This window comes from Aplidium turbinatum, chromosome 6 (genome assembly GCF_918807975.1).
Source record: "Aplidium turbinatum chromosome 6, kaAplTurb1.1, whole genome shotgun sequence".
NCBI lineage: Eukaryota > Metazoa > Chordata > Ascidiacea > Aplousobranchia > Polyclinidae > Aplidium > Aplidium turbinatum.
In genome coordinates, this window is record NC_137477.1 from 26,441,079 (window position 1) to 26,461,183 (window position 20,105).

At 36.0% G+C, this 20,105-nt stretch overlaps 1 protein-coding gene across 3 annotated transcripts; it reads left to right on the forward strand.

The window, feature by feature from the left end:
- The first annotated feature begins 2,529 nt into the window (after positions 1 to 2,529).
- On the forward strand, positions 2,530 to 18,869 carry LOC145771924 (magnesium transporter NIPA2-like). 3 transcript variants are annotated; one of them, XM_082583689.1, is made up of 10 exons: positions 2,530 to 2,597; positions 8,006 to 8,046; positions 10,146 to 10,257; positions 10,772 to 10,914; positions 11,667 to 11,723; positions 13,152 to 13,242; positions 13,568 to 13,728; positions 14,238 to 14,485; positions 15,185 to 15,341; positions 15,812 to 18,869. In XM_082583689.1, the coding sequence occupies exons 2-10, from the start codon at positions 8,028 to 8,030 to the stop codon at positions 16,096 to 16,098; spliced, it is 1,275 nt and encodes a 424-aa protein (XP_082439815.1). In that variant the 5' UTR covers positions 2,530 to 2,597; positions 8,006 to 8,027; the 3' UTR covers positions 16,099 to 18,869. The 3 variants fall into 3 exon arrangements, with proteins under 3 accessions (XP_082439815.1, XP_082439816.1, XP_082439814.1); XM_082583690.1 differs by lacking the exon at positions 8,006 to 8,046 and having other exon boundaries at positions 2,533 to 2,597; XM_082583688.1 differs by lacking the exons at positions 2,530 to 2,597; positions 8,006 to 8,046 and having other exon boundaries at positions 9,650 to 10,257.
- Positions 18,870 to 20,105: the final 1,236 nt, after the last annotated feature.

Genomic DNA, 20,105 nt, shown 5'->3' on the forward strand with positions numbered 1-20,105 from the left:
AAATAATTCAAGTGTTACAGCTCTGAAGGCAAAATTGCGCACTTGTTGGGAAACAATATCATCAGACACCATACGTGCCTCATGCAGTCAAGTGCACAACGGACTAAGGCGTTTGGTGAAGGCAAAGGGGGGGATATATTGAAAAATAAGAGTACATTTTGTTTATTTATACTTTTCTTTGTATTTTTCTTTATTTATATGTGTAATTTTTTTTCTGTTTGGATGTATTGTTATTTCAATAAATATTTGTCTACACTTGGCTTGATCACCCTATATATATAGCCGTGTAGTGGCTTAATATGCCGCATAACTGATTAACTTCCACCGAACGAGGTCGTGTGGCTTCTTGCGTCACAATGCTCTGGGCACGAATCGGAAAACTTTTACAATGACGCTATCAACAATTTTATTCTGTGCAAAGTCTCACTAGGCTTTTTTCTTTGGGTTTATTTTTGCATGTCATGTGAGCAAAAGTGAATTTCCCTAGGCCTTTTCTTTCTCACTGTAATACCAAAACTTGACAAATTTTGCTGCATCTTGCTGTCATAGCCTACTCGTATGATCTAATTGTAACGAATCTTGCCTTATCAGTATCACTCGGAGATCAAAGCCAGACATTGCGGTGTAAGGCTTGAAATAAGTTGTGCGTGGTTAGTGTTGAAGTGCACTGGTACTCCCATCGATTGTTAGCGAAAAATTCACCTTTGTTACACTGATTCAATGTCATCAATTGTTGAAGCAACGTAAAACTCGAAAGTTTTCTTGCTTGAATGGAACCTAAGGGATACAGTATTAACATTTTCTAGATGCGCGCACTAGAATGGGCGGGAAATTATATTCTTGCAACAATATTGTTCGTGCTATGCAAGCACGTTTGATCAACTTGTGTTTCTTCTAAAGGCATGTATGGCTGGTTTTAAGTGTGCTTTTGCTGGCCGATGTTTGTCGGCGAAAAATAGCCGATACAATATATCGGCTGCACCTGATATCGGCCGATACATATTGGTCGAGCTCTACATAAGATTGTGGCCTGGGATTACAGACACTTGTCTTTGTTTTGATCGCATGCGTCTGTCTCACCTTTGTTTCATTTCGACTTTGAACATTGCAGACAATTATGTAAAGCAAAAAAGAGACACTCTCTTCAAATGCGCTTATGGGTACAATTATACGATTAAATGAATGAAGTATGCATTATGCAAACAAGAAGCAAATCCTGATACTATTATCCGACTTAGTCTTTTAAGCGGTATATGCTTAACCGACATCTGGTTTTACTTAACTTTAGATTGGATTGGTTTGGGATTTCAGGTTTTGATTCAAATAAACGATTGATATGTTTAAGCGGTATACTATTAACCGATTTTGTCTGTACTACAAAAAGTGCTCAATGCCATTCAAAAAGCCAAGCAGAGTGAATTAAATCAAATATACAGGGTGATCAAGCCAAGTGTAGACAAATATTTCTTGAAATAACAGTACATTTAAACAGGAAAAAAAATACACAAGTGAAGAAAAATGCAAAGAAAAGTATAAATAAACAAAATGTACTCTTATTTTTCATTTGTACTCCCTTTGTTTTCACCAAACGCCTTTGTCTGTTGTGCACTTGACTGCATGAGGCACGCAGCCACCAGTTCTTTGGACATACGAAAAGTTATTCATCAGAATGATCGTATTTATGCAAAGAATAAAGAAGATATCCCACTGAATGAAAGGCTGATGTTCCGGAGACAGAAACCAGCCCCTGGGATGTTTTGGGGTAGGGTAACTTCAACTGGTGAAGAAAATCCCCTCTTCTTCATTAAAGAGGGAGTAAAAATTAATCAACATGTTTATTTGAAAATGTTGAGGAAGAATTTGATTCCCTGGATCAATGCAACATTTGGAGAAGACGGAATAAATCTGCAACAGATGGGGCTAGGTCCCACTCAGCAAATCTTGTCTAGGACTGGTGTAAGGAGAAATGGAAGAGTTTTGGCCAAAGGAATTATGGCCTCCATCCTCTCCTGATTTATACCCAATAGATTTCGCAATATGGAGTATCTTGGAGAGTGAAGCCTGTTCTTCAAATCATTCAAGTGTTACAGCTCTGAAGGCAAAATTGTGCACTTGTTGGGAAAAAATATCATCAGACACCATACGTGCCTCAAGCAGTCAAGTGCACAACGGACTAAGGCGTTTGGTGAAGGCAAAGGGGGGATATATTAAAAAATAAGAGTACGTTTTGTTTATTTATACTTTTCTTTGTATTTTTCTTTATATGTGTAAATTTTTCCTGTTAGGATGTATTGTTATTTCAATAAATATTTGTCTACACTTGGCTTGATCACCCTGTATATAGTTATTACTCTCTAAACCCTTGACAATGACAGCCTGTTTCACCCTAAAAGGAGGATCATCAGAAGGTCCTTATTTGAATAGAATATTCTATTTTGAATATTCTATTTGAATATTCTATTTTTGAATAAGGACCTTCTGATTCTTCAAGATTATGTATGTACTAATTTTTTTCTTCTGATTTTCCAGTTAAATATGACAGAAAAGTTATTTAAATTTGGAGCACTGGTATAATCAAGTGTCTTACAGGATGTCTGGTAAGTTAACTTTGTGTTAATAGCATTTGCTTTTTGAATTAAGAGAAAAAAATTCAGAACATTTTCATTAATGCTAGCATTGCATCACTGATAACTAGGCTATAAAATATCAAATTGATAATGCTGTATGCAGGGTGGCTCAGCAAAGTGTGGACTAAATTTCATATTAAATTTAAACACATTTCCCGACTACTAAATTATTTTATTTTTTACAGTTACAGATTTATAGTATATTATAATCATTCGTGATGAAATGACCTCCGGTTTTGGCTCCAGCTAAGCTCCGGCCATTTTTTTCAAGTCTGAGCCGGAGGTGATAGTGGTTCTGGTCCAGAACCAGAGATGTGTGTGTGCCTGTGGTCAGGTTCATTACTTTGAATAAACCTTTTTTGTATCATTGTGGTACTGCAGTAATGCAAGAATAGGCTGCACAGTACACATGTTACCTGTAACATTGGTCAACACATAGCTCCCAAGAAAGAAAAAACAAACTGTCAATTTTTTTTCAGATAGGTGTACTGTATGTACTCAAAAATAGGTCGAAATTTACGCAAGTGATTTTCACCTCAAAAAGGTAGGTTTGACTTATAAATGGGACAAGCTGTTGTCTCCAGCTGGGCAGCCTTCAAAATTAATGCATTTTTGCTGCGGCAAATCATTGCTGACATAGATTACTGATTGTGAAATGTCAAATGGCTTCGGCCGAAGTAAAAGTTTTCAATATGTTTATTGGCAGTGATTCAAACTTAATTTTCAAATGTAATGATTACTTGTCAATTCTGAACGTTATACACTTGTTGAGCAATATGCAAAGCTCATGAGACAAAAAAACAAAAATACATCTGTTTTAGGCAATCAATTTTTTATTTTTGCATGTAGGGTATAATTCTTATAAAGTAACATTCTATGATCGTTGAAGTCAATGTCAAACCATCCGCATAAAACATTGATGTCAGGTTAATGAGTAGATTTTGATTCTCGTGCGTGTGATAACAAAACAATGCGTTCTGTTGAATCATAATTAACCTCACAGCAGGAAACCTTGTTGAAAATAGCACGTCTAATTTAGCTGGTTTACTTATTATTGCTGTAAATAGTGTAACGGACTATTCCAGCAACGCAAGTTACTCTCCATTCTACTTTGAAATTTCCTCGCCATATGTGAATGCCAATACTTAGATGAACCATCGAATGGTGGTATCAGGAATAAGCTATTCGACTGGTAGACGGAAGAAGGAATATCACAGATTTTCAGCTCAAAAGTAGGGATTCTACTTATATATACACGAGAGCGACCTATACTCGAGTATATAAATATATATATAAAAAACAATGAAAACTATTAATACTACAAAAAGTGCTCAATGCCAAGCAAAAAGGCAAAGCAGAGCGAATTAAATCAAATGTAGTTATTACTATCTGAAGCCTTTACAAATTGTTTCACCTAACGGATCATCAGAAGGTTCTGATGATGATCTTGTAGGTTCTTCTGATGATCCGTTAGGTGAAACAATTTGTAAAGGCTTCAGATAGTAATAACTACATTTGATTTAAATATATATATATATATGGTGTACTTGTTGGGAAAGTATGCATTATGCAAACAAGCAAACATTATGCAAACAATATAAAAAAAACAATTAATACTAATACTATTAATACTACAAAAAGTGCTCAATGCCAAGCAAAAAGGCAAAGCAGAGCGAATTTATTTCAATCAATTTATCTATATCAAATAGATTCTACTTGAATAAGACCTTCTGATGATCCGTTAGGTGAAACAATTTGTAAAGGCTTCAGATAGTAATAACTATATTTGATTTATATATAAATAATACGATAACTAGTACAACCATTACAAAATATTCAGCAGTACAGCAGTAGAATATTTGCAACATTGAGCTATAGAGGGTCACTTGAAAGTATTTTTTTGTTTTATTTACTTCACAGGTATTTATTCTATTCTCCCAAAGTAATGTACTTCCCAGAAATCTTTGTTGCATATCTGCAACATAGGGCCTTACGGGGAACGTAACATTGATAATGATTAATCAAAAATCTTTAATATCTTGAAAGCAATACTATATTGGGTGGATAGAATATATTGCCCAATTAGAAATCTATCCAAAAGTTTACTCCTGAATGGATTCTTCTAAAGCAGGGCTACCCAAACTTTTTTGCTCACGACCCCTTTTAATCTCTTAAAATTTTTCGCGACCTTTCACGGTTAAAATGATAAACAGTGCAAAATATAACCTATATTTGTGATATTGATGAAAAGGTTTAATTCAAATGAAAACTTAAAACAAGTTAACGGCACTCAAAGACTGCTACTTTACAGTTGACACGTAGCCGTAGCCTACTGGAAACAAATCAAAGAACCAAACATATTTATTCAGATGGATGCAACCGTTTTCTGCTACAGAGCAAGTCCAGCCGTTGCTTAATTAGCTAATGCTGGTCTCAAGGCGGTTTCAATGTTGCTTATTTTTGATGGTGTCTGTTCATCAACGTTAAAAACGCTGACTCGCACAAATCGTCGTCGTAGGCTCCAGCTCGTGTCGGAGCATTGGTTTTATTTTCCAGTCGGATGTTGCTTTGGAGGCCTAGGCTATAGTCTACAGTGGAAAAGACATGGGAAAAAGTCACATTGTATGGAGAGTTGGGAACGTGGTTGCATTAGCTTTTTTCTAATATTTTATTGGCCTTTATATATTAACTGAAAAAACGTAACTTTTATTTGTTCACACTCCACACTTTGCTGGGCCACCCCATACTTGTATACTGAAAAACCTGAACCCTGACTGAGTGCCTGGTCAAGTTGGGTATTGAAATCCCATGTACAGCACTTGGGATTGTGTCGGTTCAACACTACTTGAAATAGCATGTGACTGTTGTTTTACAAATAAATAAATGACTTGCTTGTAAGTGGACTTAAAGAGTGGCTTGTTTAACTTTCTATATACTTATTACTTACCTGGCCCGAATGCATACTTTGAATGTTCAACCACTTGACATAAGCCGGGATACACAAGGAAATTGTGAAAACAGGTATTTTCAGAAGATATTGATGTAGATGGCTTGTGGAATAAGAGTTTGTGAAAAACTGAAAATGTTTACAAAGTTATCCAAATTCCTATTCCAACCAATAACTTAATATGATACTGCACAACTCTGACAAACTGATTTTTTTATTTCTTGACACACAACATGATATGAGAAAATCATGACATAAAAACTGATGCATTAATGTGTTGGTGACTAACAGGAATTAATCCTAGATTTGTGAAAATTAGTAAGACCATTTTTTATCGTTTGGATCAACATTAAAAGACAAAAGTACTGAAAAAATAATGGCAATAAATTCATTTCTTGAAAAGTTTACTTACTGACGTGAAATTGACACAGAATAAATATTCAAGGTGTGAAACTGTGAAATGCAGCTTGGCAGTTAAATCAGTCAAACTCTGGAATATAACAATCAAATTTTGTAGTTTAGTATGGGAAACATGAAACATTTGACATTTTATTATTTTTACTACTTAGCATTCTTTCTGTCAAAGTTAAGCGTGTATGTTAGAAGAGTGGAAAGCTTTTTCTTTGGTAAAATGAGATGGTTCGAACAATAATCAAACATATGCAATTATGCTCTAGGGGTGGACTGGTGCAAGGTTGCAGGTGACGCGTGAAATTTAAATTCTTATCTAAACCTGCTCGACTTTTTTGGTTCTGTGTTAGGCTAATCAGTGTTGATCATAAATCCACAGTTTATAAAATATTCATTATTGTTTCCCCATCTACCAGGGCAGCTTTTGTGACCTATTTTGTAAAAAAAAATCATTTTTTTCCTCTGTGGGGCACCGTGTTAAAGTTGCATCAGTTTAGGGAACCCTCAACAACTCTCCCTTGTTTTTCTGCACAACAGAGGTTTGCTAAATTAGGACTTTTACATTTTTTTGTAATTTCTTGCTTTCAAGGATGAAAAAGGTAAACTTATTATTTTAACTTTATCAAGATAATGAAAGATCTTCTGGATAATGAAAAAGATGATGAAACTAATATAATATGAAAAACCCACAACAATGCTTGATATGAACGACTCGGTTACATGTCTTGTAATACAAAGGAATTTATTTTCACACAAATCAGTTCAATCATAAATAGCTAAAAATCGATTTCGATCAGCTAGCAGCTAGATCATCTTCAGTTAAGCTTATTCAAATAGAAACAATTCTATTCTTCTGAAGGGTCATGGGTAATAACTCACATGTTCTGAAGATTTGCAACGCGTCCACAATAAACTTTTTCTCATCGATAAAAATGCGAACATGTCCTCCTTTATCTGTCTATTGTCCTCCTTTGTTCTTAAGAAGCTTTTGACATTTTTTAACTCTGATTGATCTTGAGCGGGCGCCAGGCAGTGGAGAGGTTGCGACGTATTTTCACATAAGACTTCATCCTAAGTTCTGCATTGACTGCTCTAGTGCTCTACTGATAGTTCTGTGAGGGACATGGTGTCTTTTTGCCAGTTTTGCCATCGACTGTGTTGGGTCTTCCTTTATTGACCCTTTCAGCCCCGCCAGAAAAGTTTTTGTTTGCTTTCAATCCTTTCAAGGGCTGTGGAGGTTTCTTTCACTTTCCCCTCGGCATCAAACTTGGTCAAAATGCAATAAACTGTCATCTTTGAGTAGCCAGTGCTCTTAATAATATCCAAAGGAGGGTTGCCAACACATCTCAATTCGCATTTGGTTATCTATTTCATTAATTCTGCCATGTTTAAAGAAGTTTATCTAAATATTCCTATCATTTAGAATACGTTTGTGAGATTATCTTCAGAAGTTTTATTTTGATTAGAGAAATAAAAAAGAAAGTTACCGTATGCGAAAATGAAAAAGTCCCAATTGAAGACCCTGTTTCTCACATTACACATTGCATGGTTGTATTTTTGTTTAAATACTCTGATGATGGCTTAATTAATGCTCCAATAAATGATTGTTTTCTCTTTTTATTGCATCAACACTCGAACAACCCTGCAGGTCAGTTGACTTGCCCAATTGGATATGTAACAAGCTGTAATGATAATTCGTATTTTGTTTGCAATTTAAATTTCTCTATGTTGAGAAAATAGATAATAAACAAAACAACATGATAAGCTGAGTTCAGTTTTTTTGTTGATAAGCTTGGTTTCAACGACAACAAGTTTTCTTTTGCTTCTGACGATTATTTTTGACGCGCTTGCAATAAATGGTGACTAGGTAATGACTGCCTTTGAGCCCATAAAAGAAAAAAGATTGTTCTAGGTGTATCGAAAGCATGGTCGTTCTTTGAAGTAATTGGCAATGCATAAATTGGTATTTCATTGTTTTTTTTTTATAACTTATGATGTATTATAGTTTAATTTTTTTCAGGTGTGCAAGTATAACAAATGTAATGCTTCAGTCAAGTTCAGGTGTGTGCACTGTAGCCTGCCTTAGTGTATGTCACTTACACACAATGTTTGCTAACATGTAGTCATTATCACAATACTGCATGGTGTTTTAATGGTTTTGTTTGGTGTGACTGTTACTAAGTTTAAATTATTTTTTTTTTCTAGAGATCTATAAATCCATATTTGGATCCATTTATTTGCATACCAGAGAATTGCATAATGCATTTTATTCCATAGAGATTGTGAATCTCAAACTATGGACGGTCATTCATTAACATAATCCTTCAGTGAATTAAATGCTGAGTAATTGGATAGTCCAATTAACTGAATAGAATTTCTGCGATTCCAGGGATTAATCAAATTTTTATATCATAGCCACCTTTAGTATACACAGGTCTTGCCAGCGTGCATACCAAAGTCATGACTGGATGTTGATTGTAAGCTTGAAAATAAGTGGTTTTATTTTCAAAGAATGGCAAATATTTCCCTTTTACTCGTGTTGCCAAATGGTTTTTGGAGTTCCAGAACAAGTGCTAAAATTTTTTGTTCATAACTTGTATCGTAGGTAATAACACTACAAAAGTCGCCCAGAACACACAAAATATGCACAAAGACTATATTTGTCCAATGTAGGTAAAAATTCATACCGAAAAAATCTTGACTGGAAAATATCCATACAGAAAAAATCCACACAAAAAATATCCCACATCCGGAAGCCTGGCAGAGGAGTACAACACCTGGTGGATTCCTGCTAACATAACAATCATCAGGTCTCACCTATTAAAGAAGAGACAAGTCGATGATGATGACATTGCGTCATTCATGTCTTGCGGCATGTGGATTGCCACATTAGGTCCTGTATCGACGTATCGTTCTTTGTCAGCCCTACACACAAACATGGTGGTGTGCTTTCAAATTTGACTACTTTTTGATTCAGGTGCTTGCAGCAACTGCAATGTATGAAGTTTAAAGCTCTTTAATATAAACCATTAATCCATTATTGCTATGGAAATAAATAAGTGTTGACGGTTGACGCAATCAGCTAAGCAGTTTATTGTTCTAAAAAAAACTGCAGCCGGAAAAATACTGTATAGAAACCTGTGCATCTAGATTGCACATTCATCGATTGAAAGGATTCAACAACCGAAACTTTTTCACTAATCACAATGACAGTTTTTTGGAGCTGTCTATATTCAGATTTTTCTTGGTGACTAAAAGTGTAACACTGATATGAGGTTTGTTTTCATTTAACTAGTTAGCAAGGCATTAATACCAAATCATTTGTAGCATATCTTAACTTCATTACGTTAATTGGTAAACAATAAATTTCACATAGTACATTTACATAAATCATCCAATTGTACACCTGATCAAGTCAAAATGGAAAGATTCAAATAAAAGTTTGATTTTACTAACTGGGAATTATCGGATTTTTCTAGCTGGGAATTTTTTATCCCTGCTTCGGAATAATTTAGTTATTTTTTCTCTTGGAATTAAAGCTTTGTAATGTGCACTGTATATAGTTTTTAAACCATTCAATGTTTATCAAAATGCATGGTGTTTTTTCGTTTGTAATCTTTCACAGCAGTATGTGTTCACGATGGGGTGTGTTTGATTTGGTCTGGTTGCTGTGACTAAGTTGAGGATTTGTTTGATTAACCACTTACACCGGAATGGCCCGTTTCGGTGAGTCCGATCCCTTAACGGGGGATTTTTTTTAATTTTTTTTTAAATTATGGGGTACCGTAGCCTAGTTATCATTGCCGTTTTAGGGTTAGGGGTTAGAGGTTAGGAACTCACCGAATCGGACTCACCGAATAGTAGCAGACCCACTTACACAAACCATTTATGGAATGAGCATTACAAATATTATACAATCATTTGTATTTCAACTGATTTTTGTTCTGTGGTTTGCTGTAATGCTGTATACGTTTTAGTATACAAGATGTGGCCTACAGTGTCTCACAATGTTTTGCAGCAACTCGTACAACGGCAACGACGTGCGTTTTCACAATAACCCATAGAAATATGAATTATGACAATTGACAAGATGCGCATATTTGTAACATTGTCTATAGTGTTTGTGTTTTTCTCCCCCTTTCACAAACCTTATTCTTTAGTTGAAACAAAGAGTTCACCACTTGCTACACCAGTTTCTACATCTCCACTGAAGATTACAAATACAATGGTATCGCTGTCCACAAAGAATCAAAGTGAAATAATCACTACAATGTAGGTTTGCTGCCATTTGTTAAAAACCACACTTCTGTTTTTTCATTGAAGTGGCAAGAGAGATAAAATTGTTTCACAGTTATTTGAATGTAGTAATATTGAGCGATCACTTTGAGAAGAAATGAAGGATCTTGCTCTTTATGCTGTTTGGAGAAAGTAGTAATTGTAACTGCGTGCAACATGAAAGTGGTTGATTATTATCGTCTACTTTTATATTCTTACCCGAAAGTTGATGCTTATGTTTCTCCACATTATTTTTCTTCAGACACTCTGTATTTGCACACAACAACCTTTGTGCTTAGCATTTTATGTCCTCTGTTTTTACCAAGGGTTCATTTTTTATCCCACTCGACTTGAAGAGTGATATTATGCCAAAAGTAAAAATAATAGCCTAGCTGATTTAAGTGTTTACTAGTTATTATTGTGTCAGATCAGAGTAAAAATAAATACTGTATTACTATTTAGGTATTGTTATTTTTACATGTTTACATCGCATATCATGTGTTTTGTACAGTTCAATTCAACCATCTGAAGGCTCTGGCGGATTCTACATAGGCCTGGCACTGGCTGTCAGTTCAAGCATATTTATCGGCGGAAGTTTTATTCTGAAGAAAAAAGGTTTACTTCGATTAGCTGAAAAGGGAACCACCAGGGCAGGTAAAGATGTCGCCTGTTTCCATTGTTATAACCTAGCCAGCAAATTCAGTTTTTTTTTTACATTTGTACATTTTTGTTTCCAGTGTAAAAAATACGGGTTTTGCTCACGGAGAAATCAGTGACTGTTTGTTTGAGTAACTGCTTCATCAGATGGTTTTGCAAGAAATGCTACGTTTACCGAATCAAAATCGATTCATTAAGGGCCCGATCGAATGAAAGTGAACTGAACAAAGAAAATGAAAATTGATTGCAATGTTCCCCAGTTTTTGTTGTGACTAATTCTTTGGCGTATTCAGAATATGCGTTTTGCCTGCCCACTCAAAAGTTTAATTTCTTCGAATGCTACGAAGCAACGACTTTGTTGTTAGTTAATATCGATTAATTCAGCATCATTTTTAATTCTTTACAATTTATTCTTTTAATTTTGGCTTGCATTGCGTTACTACAAAACTGGGTGTAAGTCATAGTGTTTAACTCATACCAAAAATATCTCTTCCATCACCTTGCTTTTAGCTAAGATAGCCTCGTTAAGTTTACATCGCTAGTTGGGCGGCATCGGCATCATCTGTCTTCGCATTTGCACGTTCACCATTTTTTGTTTTTGCAATGTCAAATTATAGCGCTTCTAAAATTCAAACAATTTTCATTGCCAAAACTGAGAAGACAACCCGTGAAAGCCGGCTTCTAGATGCACCTACGTAATTTTGCATACAAGAAATATTATTTAAATTTATGATACGCCCACTTCGCAGGCGACGGAGGTCATGCATATCTCAAAGAATGGATGTGGTGGGCTGGACTTATTACAAGTCAGTATTGGATATTTTGTAATGATATTAAAGATTTTTTACCGTATTACTTTTTGTTGAAATTTCTTAAAAGATTTCCGAAACCAAGCAAGCACGTGAGTATTGACTGTACTTTGTTAGCCTATATCTCGCTGTGCTAGAATAGCTTTTGTTTTGTAATACCATCTTGAACGAAAATTTGACACTGCTTTTCAAAAATGATTGATTTTAAACTATTGCATCAGAATGCGTCAGATTAATCTCTGTTTTATTTTTGTGGTTGCAAGTCTGCATTTACCCAGCCTGGTGTCTGTATTTGCTGAGTACCTTATAGATTTTTTGCTTCATTTTTCGAATCTTCAGTTTTACGACAACCGGCAAATATCAGTTATTTTGGATATTGTATTATGAAGATAGCTGTAACTAAGGCTATTGCAAGGTATCAAGAAGAGCTCATTAACTGATCGGAGAATAGATGTGATGTGACTTACGAGTTTCGTGGAAACAAGCCCTTGTCAAATTGGTGCACAGAGAGTGTGATGTCAGTCATTTGACTGTTTCCCTGTGTTTGTATAAAAAGCGCATCATGAAATCCTACAAAGCGGTCCTAGTTTTTCACGGAACTCATTGGTGACTTCATGACCATCCTTCTCATCAATTATTACTCTCTTGTAATGTGGTATTTCTGTTCTTTTCCAATTAACGTAGGAGCAGTCTTTTTTACACTTAGCGATCGCCTAACTTACAGTTACCTTTTTAATATTTACTTAGATGCATCTTGGTCATGTGAGCCCTCTGGACCTCACATAAAGGCTTTTGAAAGCCTCCCAATTTGAGGCACTCAAAAATTCGAAAAATGCCATAAAATATCTAATCTATTATTAGCAAACAAATACATCACTCAGAAGTTTGAAAAAGTGTAGAATGAAGAATGGCAACCACACAAATGAAAAATGCAACATGGAAACTTGTCTGGCGCAGTTTAAAATTTATTAAAATTCTGATTCGGTTATTCTTGAAGAGCGCACTCATACTTTTGTTCATGACTAGTCTACTATCTCAGTCTTATTTTAATTCTTTTTACATTATGATGGTCAATGGTCATGGAATACAAATTAAACTTACAACATATTCTATTCTATGTTTTTTTCTTTTGTCGATCCCTCGTGAACGAATTTTAACAATAACAACAAACTAAGCTGTAAGTTAATGTTCGCACAACACTGCAATTACTATTAAACTATTTCCGGTCCATTGACCATTTGTTATTATGACTAGTAGTCGTTGACTACCATTAGTTTCATGAGAAGCCAAAAGATATCATAAACCCACGCAGACAATCCATCTTTTTTTTATAAATGTAGCGTTTGCAGGCATTGAAACAATGTTAAGAGGATGCATTTGCGTAGTGAGGTAACAACATTAACAACAACTGTCTTTCTCTTGCAGTGGCCGTTGGTGAAGGAGCCAACTTCCTAGCTTATGCTTTTGCTCCTGCTTCCTTGGTCACTCCTCTTGGTGCATTAAGCGTACTTGTGAGGTACATTGCGGATTGTGCAACGGATAACGTGGAAATTCATTTTCAAATGCAACATAGTTTTTCGATTTTTCTTTAGTTGTCTAGTTTTGTTGACACTCATCATCATCATACATACACTGCAGAAAATATTGATCAAATATCTGTTTTGTTACACGAGTGACTGTGTTTGAACCTATTTCTTAATGAAAGGTCATATACCGTAATATGAGGAAATGTGGCGTGATTTTCACATGTATATATAATAGCGCAGACATGAAACTTGTTTTTACTTGTTGAAACTTGTTGGTTTTTAGAGTTTTTTTTGATTAAGCTTTTCCTTTCCTAGCGCTGTTTTATCCTCCTATTTCTTGGACGAACGACTGAATCTTCATGGAAAGATTGGGTGCGTCCTCTCTATCCTCGGATCGACTGTCATCATCATCCATGCTCCTCAAAAAGAAGAAGTAGCTGATCTTGCTGACATGGGAACGAAACTGAAAGACCCAAGTAAGAAACGTGCAGTCAGATTTCTACGGGTTCACAAAACGGAAAAAAATTGCATGTGTATAACTGAACAAAAGATTTCATTTGTTGTAATGATGAGTTTCAGAGCTGTTTAAAGTGGAAGTACTTTAGTTTGTTTTGTTGCAATTAAGTAAAGAATTGCTATTAGTAATGAATAGAATTCAAGTGGTTTCATTTCATTGTGCACTAGAAATTAAACAAGTGAGAATATTAAAATGCAGAAGGCGCCATAACATGGAAGTTGTCGTGCTTTTGCCACCTTCTTTTAAGATTTGTAATATACTGGGATAGCGGCTACATAAATACGGTACGGTATCCCTAAAGTTTGGTCGTTGTAAAAAATTGAACAAATCACTCGCCAATCTTCATCCTTTTGAAACTGATCACAGCAACCATTCACCCTTTTAAACAGCGCACCATCACCCCTGACACGTTATGTGTGATCACTGACCAGTTATTTACAGCATTCTCAATAATTGTATTTTTTGCAGTATTTGTCACGTATGCAATTGTTGTCCTCATTGTGTCTCTCTATCTCATCTTCTTTGTTGCTCCACGGCATGGAACCAAGAACGTGATGGTGTACATCCTCATTTGCTCCCTTCTGGGATCGTTTTCCGTCTCTTGCGTAAAGGGCGTTGGCTTAGCGTTCAAGGACTGGGCGGCTGGTCTCAATATATGGACCAATGCATTGACTTACGTCTTATTTGTTAGTCTGGTCTTGTCCATTTCAACACAGGTGATTTTTAATGTCTCCGACGGCAATGCTTGAGTTTATTTTCGCTTTACAGTGTGGGTAGGTGACATCACGCTATCTCATGGTGTGAAGTAATCAGATGTTTAACAAATTATGACTTATTTTACCAAACGGTATTAGGTTGCACCAGACGTCTTCACAAACGTAGGGCTGAAATAATTTGTTAAAGCGCCCAAAGTGTTTTGTTTATTGTTGTTGATGTTAATTTTGTGTCGGCAAGATCATACGAAATCATTGTCATTGTTTTCATTGTGATTTTACGGAAATTTCGCATTCTCAAAAAGGCTTTTTCTTGTTGCTTCATGTTTTGTGTTGCTGCAACGTTACTTAAACTTCAGTGCAACGTGTTTCGTCTTGCAACCGATTAACTTATTTTGCAACCAACTTGATGTCCTCTAGTCTTAACACTGTAAGGCACTGAAATGTCTGGTTTGGTTGTTGCGTCATTCGGCTACTTACTTGTAATGACAATAAATGTGAAATCATTTCGAGTACCGGTATTAAATTTCGCACTATGATGAAGTCGCTGTACTGTGTGATATTGACCAAGCTGCATTTGCTTGCGAGTAGAAAACTCGACTTCATTTGCGTGTCTGCCGACAAGAAAGAAGTTCGGAATAGCCTACTATGATAGCTGTGCAAGGTAATACCAGGAATCAATGAGACATATTGTTTTTGTAGGTCAATTATCTTAACAAGGCGTTGGATGTCTTCAACACATCGATGGTCACTCCCGTCTATTATGTCCTATTTACAACTACTGTACTGATATGTTCTGCGATACTCTTTAAAGAATGGAATGATTTGGATGCAAAATCAGTTATAGGAATGCTTGCAGGTATGTAGACTACAGATACAGTTTTATCACCCAGCACTTCATGCTTTTGTGTCGCGAAATTGGCAAACAGTTTTTTTCCGTAAAGTTTTGTATGAAAGAAAAGTTGTCAGTTTTTAGAATGGATCAATCTTTTTACAAAATAGACTCGTCATACTAAGCGTTTATTTGTTTATTTTGTAAATTTAGAACGATACAAGATTGCTACCATGTTCTTAGCTTCTGTAATTATTCAAATCCTTCATCTAAATGTTGTTTTTTGTTTACCAAGTTCTGGTGGTATATAAAGATTTGATTTCAGTGGACAATAAGCCAGGCTTTGCTTCCGCTTTCAAGCAAGTCATTGTGTCGAGAAGGGACAGTCCAGTTCTTTCGACAACTTCCCAGTCGGCAACCTTTCAAGGTCTTATCGATCACAAAACCGACAGTGATGCAGTGGTTTGAAATTAAGTTTGTAATCGATTTCATTTCAGGTTTTGGCACAATTATCACCGGGATATTCCTTCTTCATGCTTTCAAAGATATTCACTTTACCCTGGCCGATTTACCGAAGTTTTCTAAAAGCGAGGGAAGGCCTTCGTCCGGGGGCGGCGGTTCAGTGAAGTACACCTCTCTTCGGAAGGGGAGGAAAACTGAGAGTCGAAAACTATTAAACAGCATCGAGGAAGGCTCGGATCCTTACTCTGACGAAGATGAACACGCGGTGATCTTGTCTGAGCCGAAACCCATGCAGGCTCCGAATGGTGTCATAGTGAGATAGACGGTTTTAGGTTTATACTTGTATTTTTCTTATTCAAACGCTGCATTACGCCTAACCGTTGAGTTTCGATTTCAGACGGTAATGTTGTAGGATGGAGTAGTAACTTTTTTAGTGAATACGTTGCTTTTATGTTGACGAAACTTTGACAATATCTTTCACGATTGTATTGTCGGTCCCTTGAAGTGATAGTTATTTCTCCATTGCACAAGTTGTACAGAGACTTTTCTCCAAGTGGAGTCTTGGCTAACTTTGCTCGACTCAACAACCACAAATGTCTAATTGGTTCACAAAGCTGCTTGGATTACCTCAAAATAAGCCCCAGCCAGCAACACTTGTTTTATTTGACCCGATATAAAACTTGTATATGAGAGAAGCCGAAAGGCCAGGCAATAACCTCACATATCTGGTCTGTGTGACGACATTATTATCTTAGGGGTTGTATTGATGCGTCACAGGACAAATCTTGTCTTGAGCCTTTCACAACGTAACGTACATAGACATTGCATTTGTTTTCTTATTTGATTCTTCGCATATTATTTCGTGAAATACTGTACTTTTAAACGTAACGATTTTAATTGTTTTACCCCATTTGATGTTGATGGACACAACTTTTTTTATCCGCTCTCTTTCTCGCAGTTAAGTCTGTTCACAACTTTAATATATTTATATTCTCGTAGTTTATCCCAAGCCAGTAAGATCGTTTTTACATTTATTTTACGTCTGTAGCTGTTGAATTAATGGGTTGCTGTGCTTCCCAACCTTTCTAAACCAGGAGATCTAAATCTCTACAAAGATTGGGACCCCTCGTTGCTGGGCAACCTACAAAGGGGTGTGTCAAATAAAACACCCCGGTCCTCCGTTGGGAAAACCACAAACTTTTCGCTACAGTTTCCTGGTCAGTCAGCTATTTTTCAACGTTGTTTTTGATGCAAACTCGCACCAATGCTTGATGAAAACGTCTTGGCGACATCTTTTATAATAATGATCAATTCATTTTAAGTGAAAAAAAGAACATTATTGTTGTCGACAATGGAAACAACTGGGAGCTGCACTGAGTTTTTTATTTTAGTAATGAAAACCTTCAGGTAAAAGTGGAGATTTTCTTTTCTTTATTATCTACGCGTTATAGTGATCGACACACTATCCACTATCCAGTCCACACTCACCGCTAGCTTTCACGTTGAGTCTCTGATTCTATGCATTGGTTATCACTCATTTACTCCTATAACCAACTGCTCCTTTTCGGTTAGAGTAAGCGTTTTGCTCAATGGATTTGTGCATGGAAGCTTTCGTGCGTGCACAAAATTTAGTTTTTGAAGAATTGTTTGTCAACAGAAGCGCCGAGGGTTATATGCACTTATCCGAAGCAGAGCTGCAGTTTTTTTTTTCAAAAGTGCAACTGACCCTTTTTCATCTTATAATTTGTTGTACGTCATGATCGCAGCCTGTCCAAACACAAGCTGACTATTCATTATTCAAACATAGTTGTTTATTATTTTATTGTGTATTTTGCATTGATATTGTAAATCCTTCAGGACTAGGCAGAGTATTGAAGGAGCAAAGGCGTTTATCGAAAAGATGATGACGTCAGTGCAACGTTTCTTGTCAATTCCACAACCGTCGATAAACCTCACTTCGATAAATTTCAAGACAGAACTTATTTTCAATAAACTGTCTGCTCACGAAATTCTTTAGCCAGTGTGGTCAAAATAAAAGGAAAAATTGGTCGAAGGCACTTTGAATTTGTGCACAATGTAATCTTGCAAATTCGTAGGCTTCATCGTAATAATCTAAGGCTTACTTCCATTTCTATGCACAGTTGCACACCTTTCGTGATAAAAGTTCATTTAAAGGCATATGTTGATTAGACAGTATTGAAATATTACGTTGTTTTCTTGTGGGTTGATCCAGAGGAAGGAAATACTGTTCTACCCGTTATGGCTTCTAGTCTCCGATGCTGCTATTATGAACTTTACGTTTATGATGTTTGAATAGCCAATGGAACCATTGGGTAATGGTCCTTGTTGCTTTATAATCCAACTTTCTTGCTGTGCATATAGCCTACTATATTAATATAAATGCATCGCCCAGAGATTTCTAGAAGTCCCGCACAGGTTGTTCAAATTACGCTAGCTGCATAACAGTGTTGCCAGATGTGTTTGAATCTTTTACATGCTATTTTCAACCATGCATGAGTGACCTAAAGCTCGCCTGTTCAAAATTTGCTTAATCCACAATTCCACATTGAATTACCAAATCATCAGAGCAATGGTATACCTCTAAATTTATTTGTTAAATTTTACTTATTTCGCAAGTTTATCTGATAATCCGCTTGACGTAAAGAGGGTGTTTTTATCACATGCCAATGCAATGGATTTTTTCAGAATGTAAGGACATAAATTTTGAAGCAGTGTCTAGCAAAACTGTCACAACACTCGCGATACTCATGGTAATGATCCCGGACAGCAAAATCCGTCATTTTTACATAGATTAAACGTCTGCAGATGTTGAATGAATGTAAAAATGACGGATTTTCTTGTCTAAGTAGGACACCCAGCACTGCACCAGGTGTAGCCCTATAGTTTATATGTCTATTGCAAGACATTTGCTTGATGCTTTATGGTGTTTGCTATGTAAAATCTACAATTTTCACATTGACGTTAAAGCATTGCAGAAATATCACATGAGTAACATGTATAACAGCTATGCAATTTATGAGACGGTGCTGTAAATTCATCTTCCTGCAAATAAACTTGCTTCTTTTTTGCTGTGTATAATATTGTCTGTTTACTTGTAACAGCGCCGTAAAATAAGATTCACCGAAACTTTCTTGAAGACCGGTAGGGTAGAATGGAGTGAAATGGCCATATTTCAGAATAACGTTTCAAAAATTGCTAAGCTAATATGCTAAAGTTTTCCAAATATGTTAAAATTCATTTGTTTATTAAACTATGTGACAACATAACTGATAGGAGCATGATTGAGAGTTATGCTAGTTGGAAGATTTGTATGAACAAATCTGTAAACAAAAGACCTTTTGAGGTGAATGGGCCAACAAAACGTTTTCCGTAATTTAGCAAAATTTTGCAATATTACTAGTTTTTATTATTTAAATGTCATAAAAACACTAAAATTGATGAAAACCCTGAAACGAAACGAGTTGGCCTAGATAACAAACCAACTACACAGAACAACAAAAGCCCAGGCAGGTGGGTTATTGTTAGCCAATCTCAATCGTTTTCGCGATTGTAACCACAATCGATGTCAAAACAAGTTTCACATGCCCGAAGCTAACACTCCAGCCAGTCTTCTTTTGTTGAACTTGCAGCAAAATAGTCATCACACACAACACAAAGAGGCTCTTTTCTTTTGTGGATGATCTTTTCAAAAATATTGTAATAACCCACGTTGATGACAATGAAATAGCATCACTATTGGTTGTGCTGAAAGGTTAAAATTTAAACTGGGCTAACTTTGAAGGTTTTTCCTTTTTTTTGAAGTGTTTGGTGCGATAGGTGATTTTATGTGTGTTAGGTTACTTTTTTTTCGATGTCTTTCAAAGACATACCGAGTTTGTTTGGGTTATCGAAGAAACGGAATCATCTTTTTGAAAACTCATTGAAGGCGAAGTTTGATCATTGGGCGAAAAAGATTCAGATTTAGAAAACTCTCCATCGTGCTCAACTTGCTATTTCACAGGATAAAGACTGCAATAAGCAAAAGAATTCACGATGAGTCCACGTTTTTGCCTTATCTCTTTCCAAACTGGAAGGAACAGTTCAAAGAAGTCGCTTCTTGTCAGGGAAGAAGTAAAACTCATATGAAAAAACTCAGCAACCGAGTTCGACCACACAGATTTTAAAGATTTATTGAAAAAATGTCCAAAGGGTGCTGGAGGTGTGAATTGTGTGGTGGCAAGCAAACTACTAGTTCTATATTATTAAAAAAAAGGGCCTTAGTCGTCAACTGAGAAGTGTGACCATCCGAAACCAGATTGCACTTCTTTT

Excerpts from the sequence above, each read along its gene's own strand:
- LOC145771924 (XM_082583688.1), top strand. The coding sequence starts at position 10,061 with ATGACAATTGACAAGATGCGCATATTTGTAACATTGTCTATAGTGTTT. Across the intron at positions 10,258-10,771 it reads AGTGAAATAATCACTACAAT|TTCAATTCAACCATCTGAAG; the intron begins GTAGGTTTGCTG and ends TGTTTTGTACAG. Across the intron at positions 10,915-11,666 it reads AAAGGGAACCACCAGGGCAG|GCGACGGAGGTCATGCATAT; the intron begins GTAAAGATGTCG and ends CCCACTTCGCAG.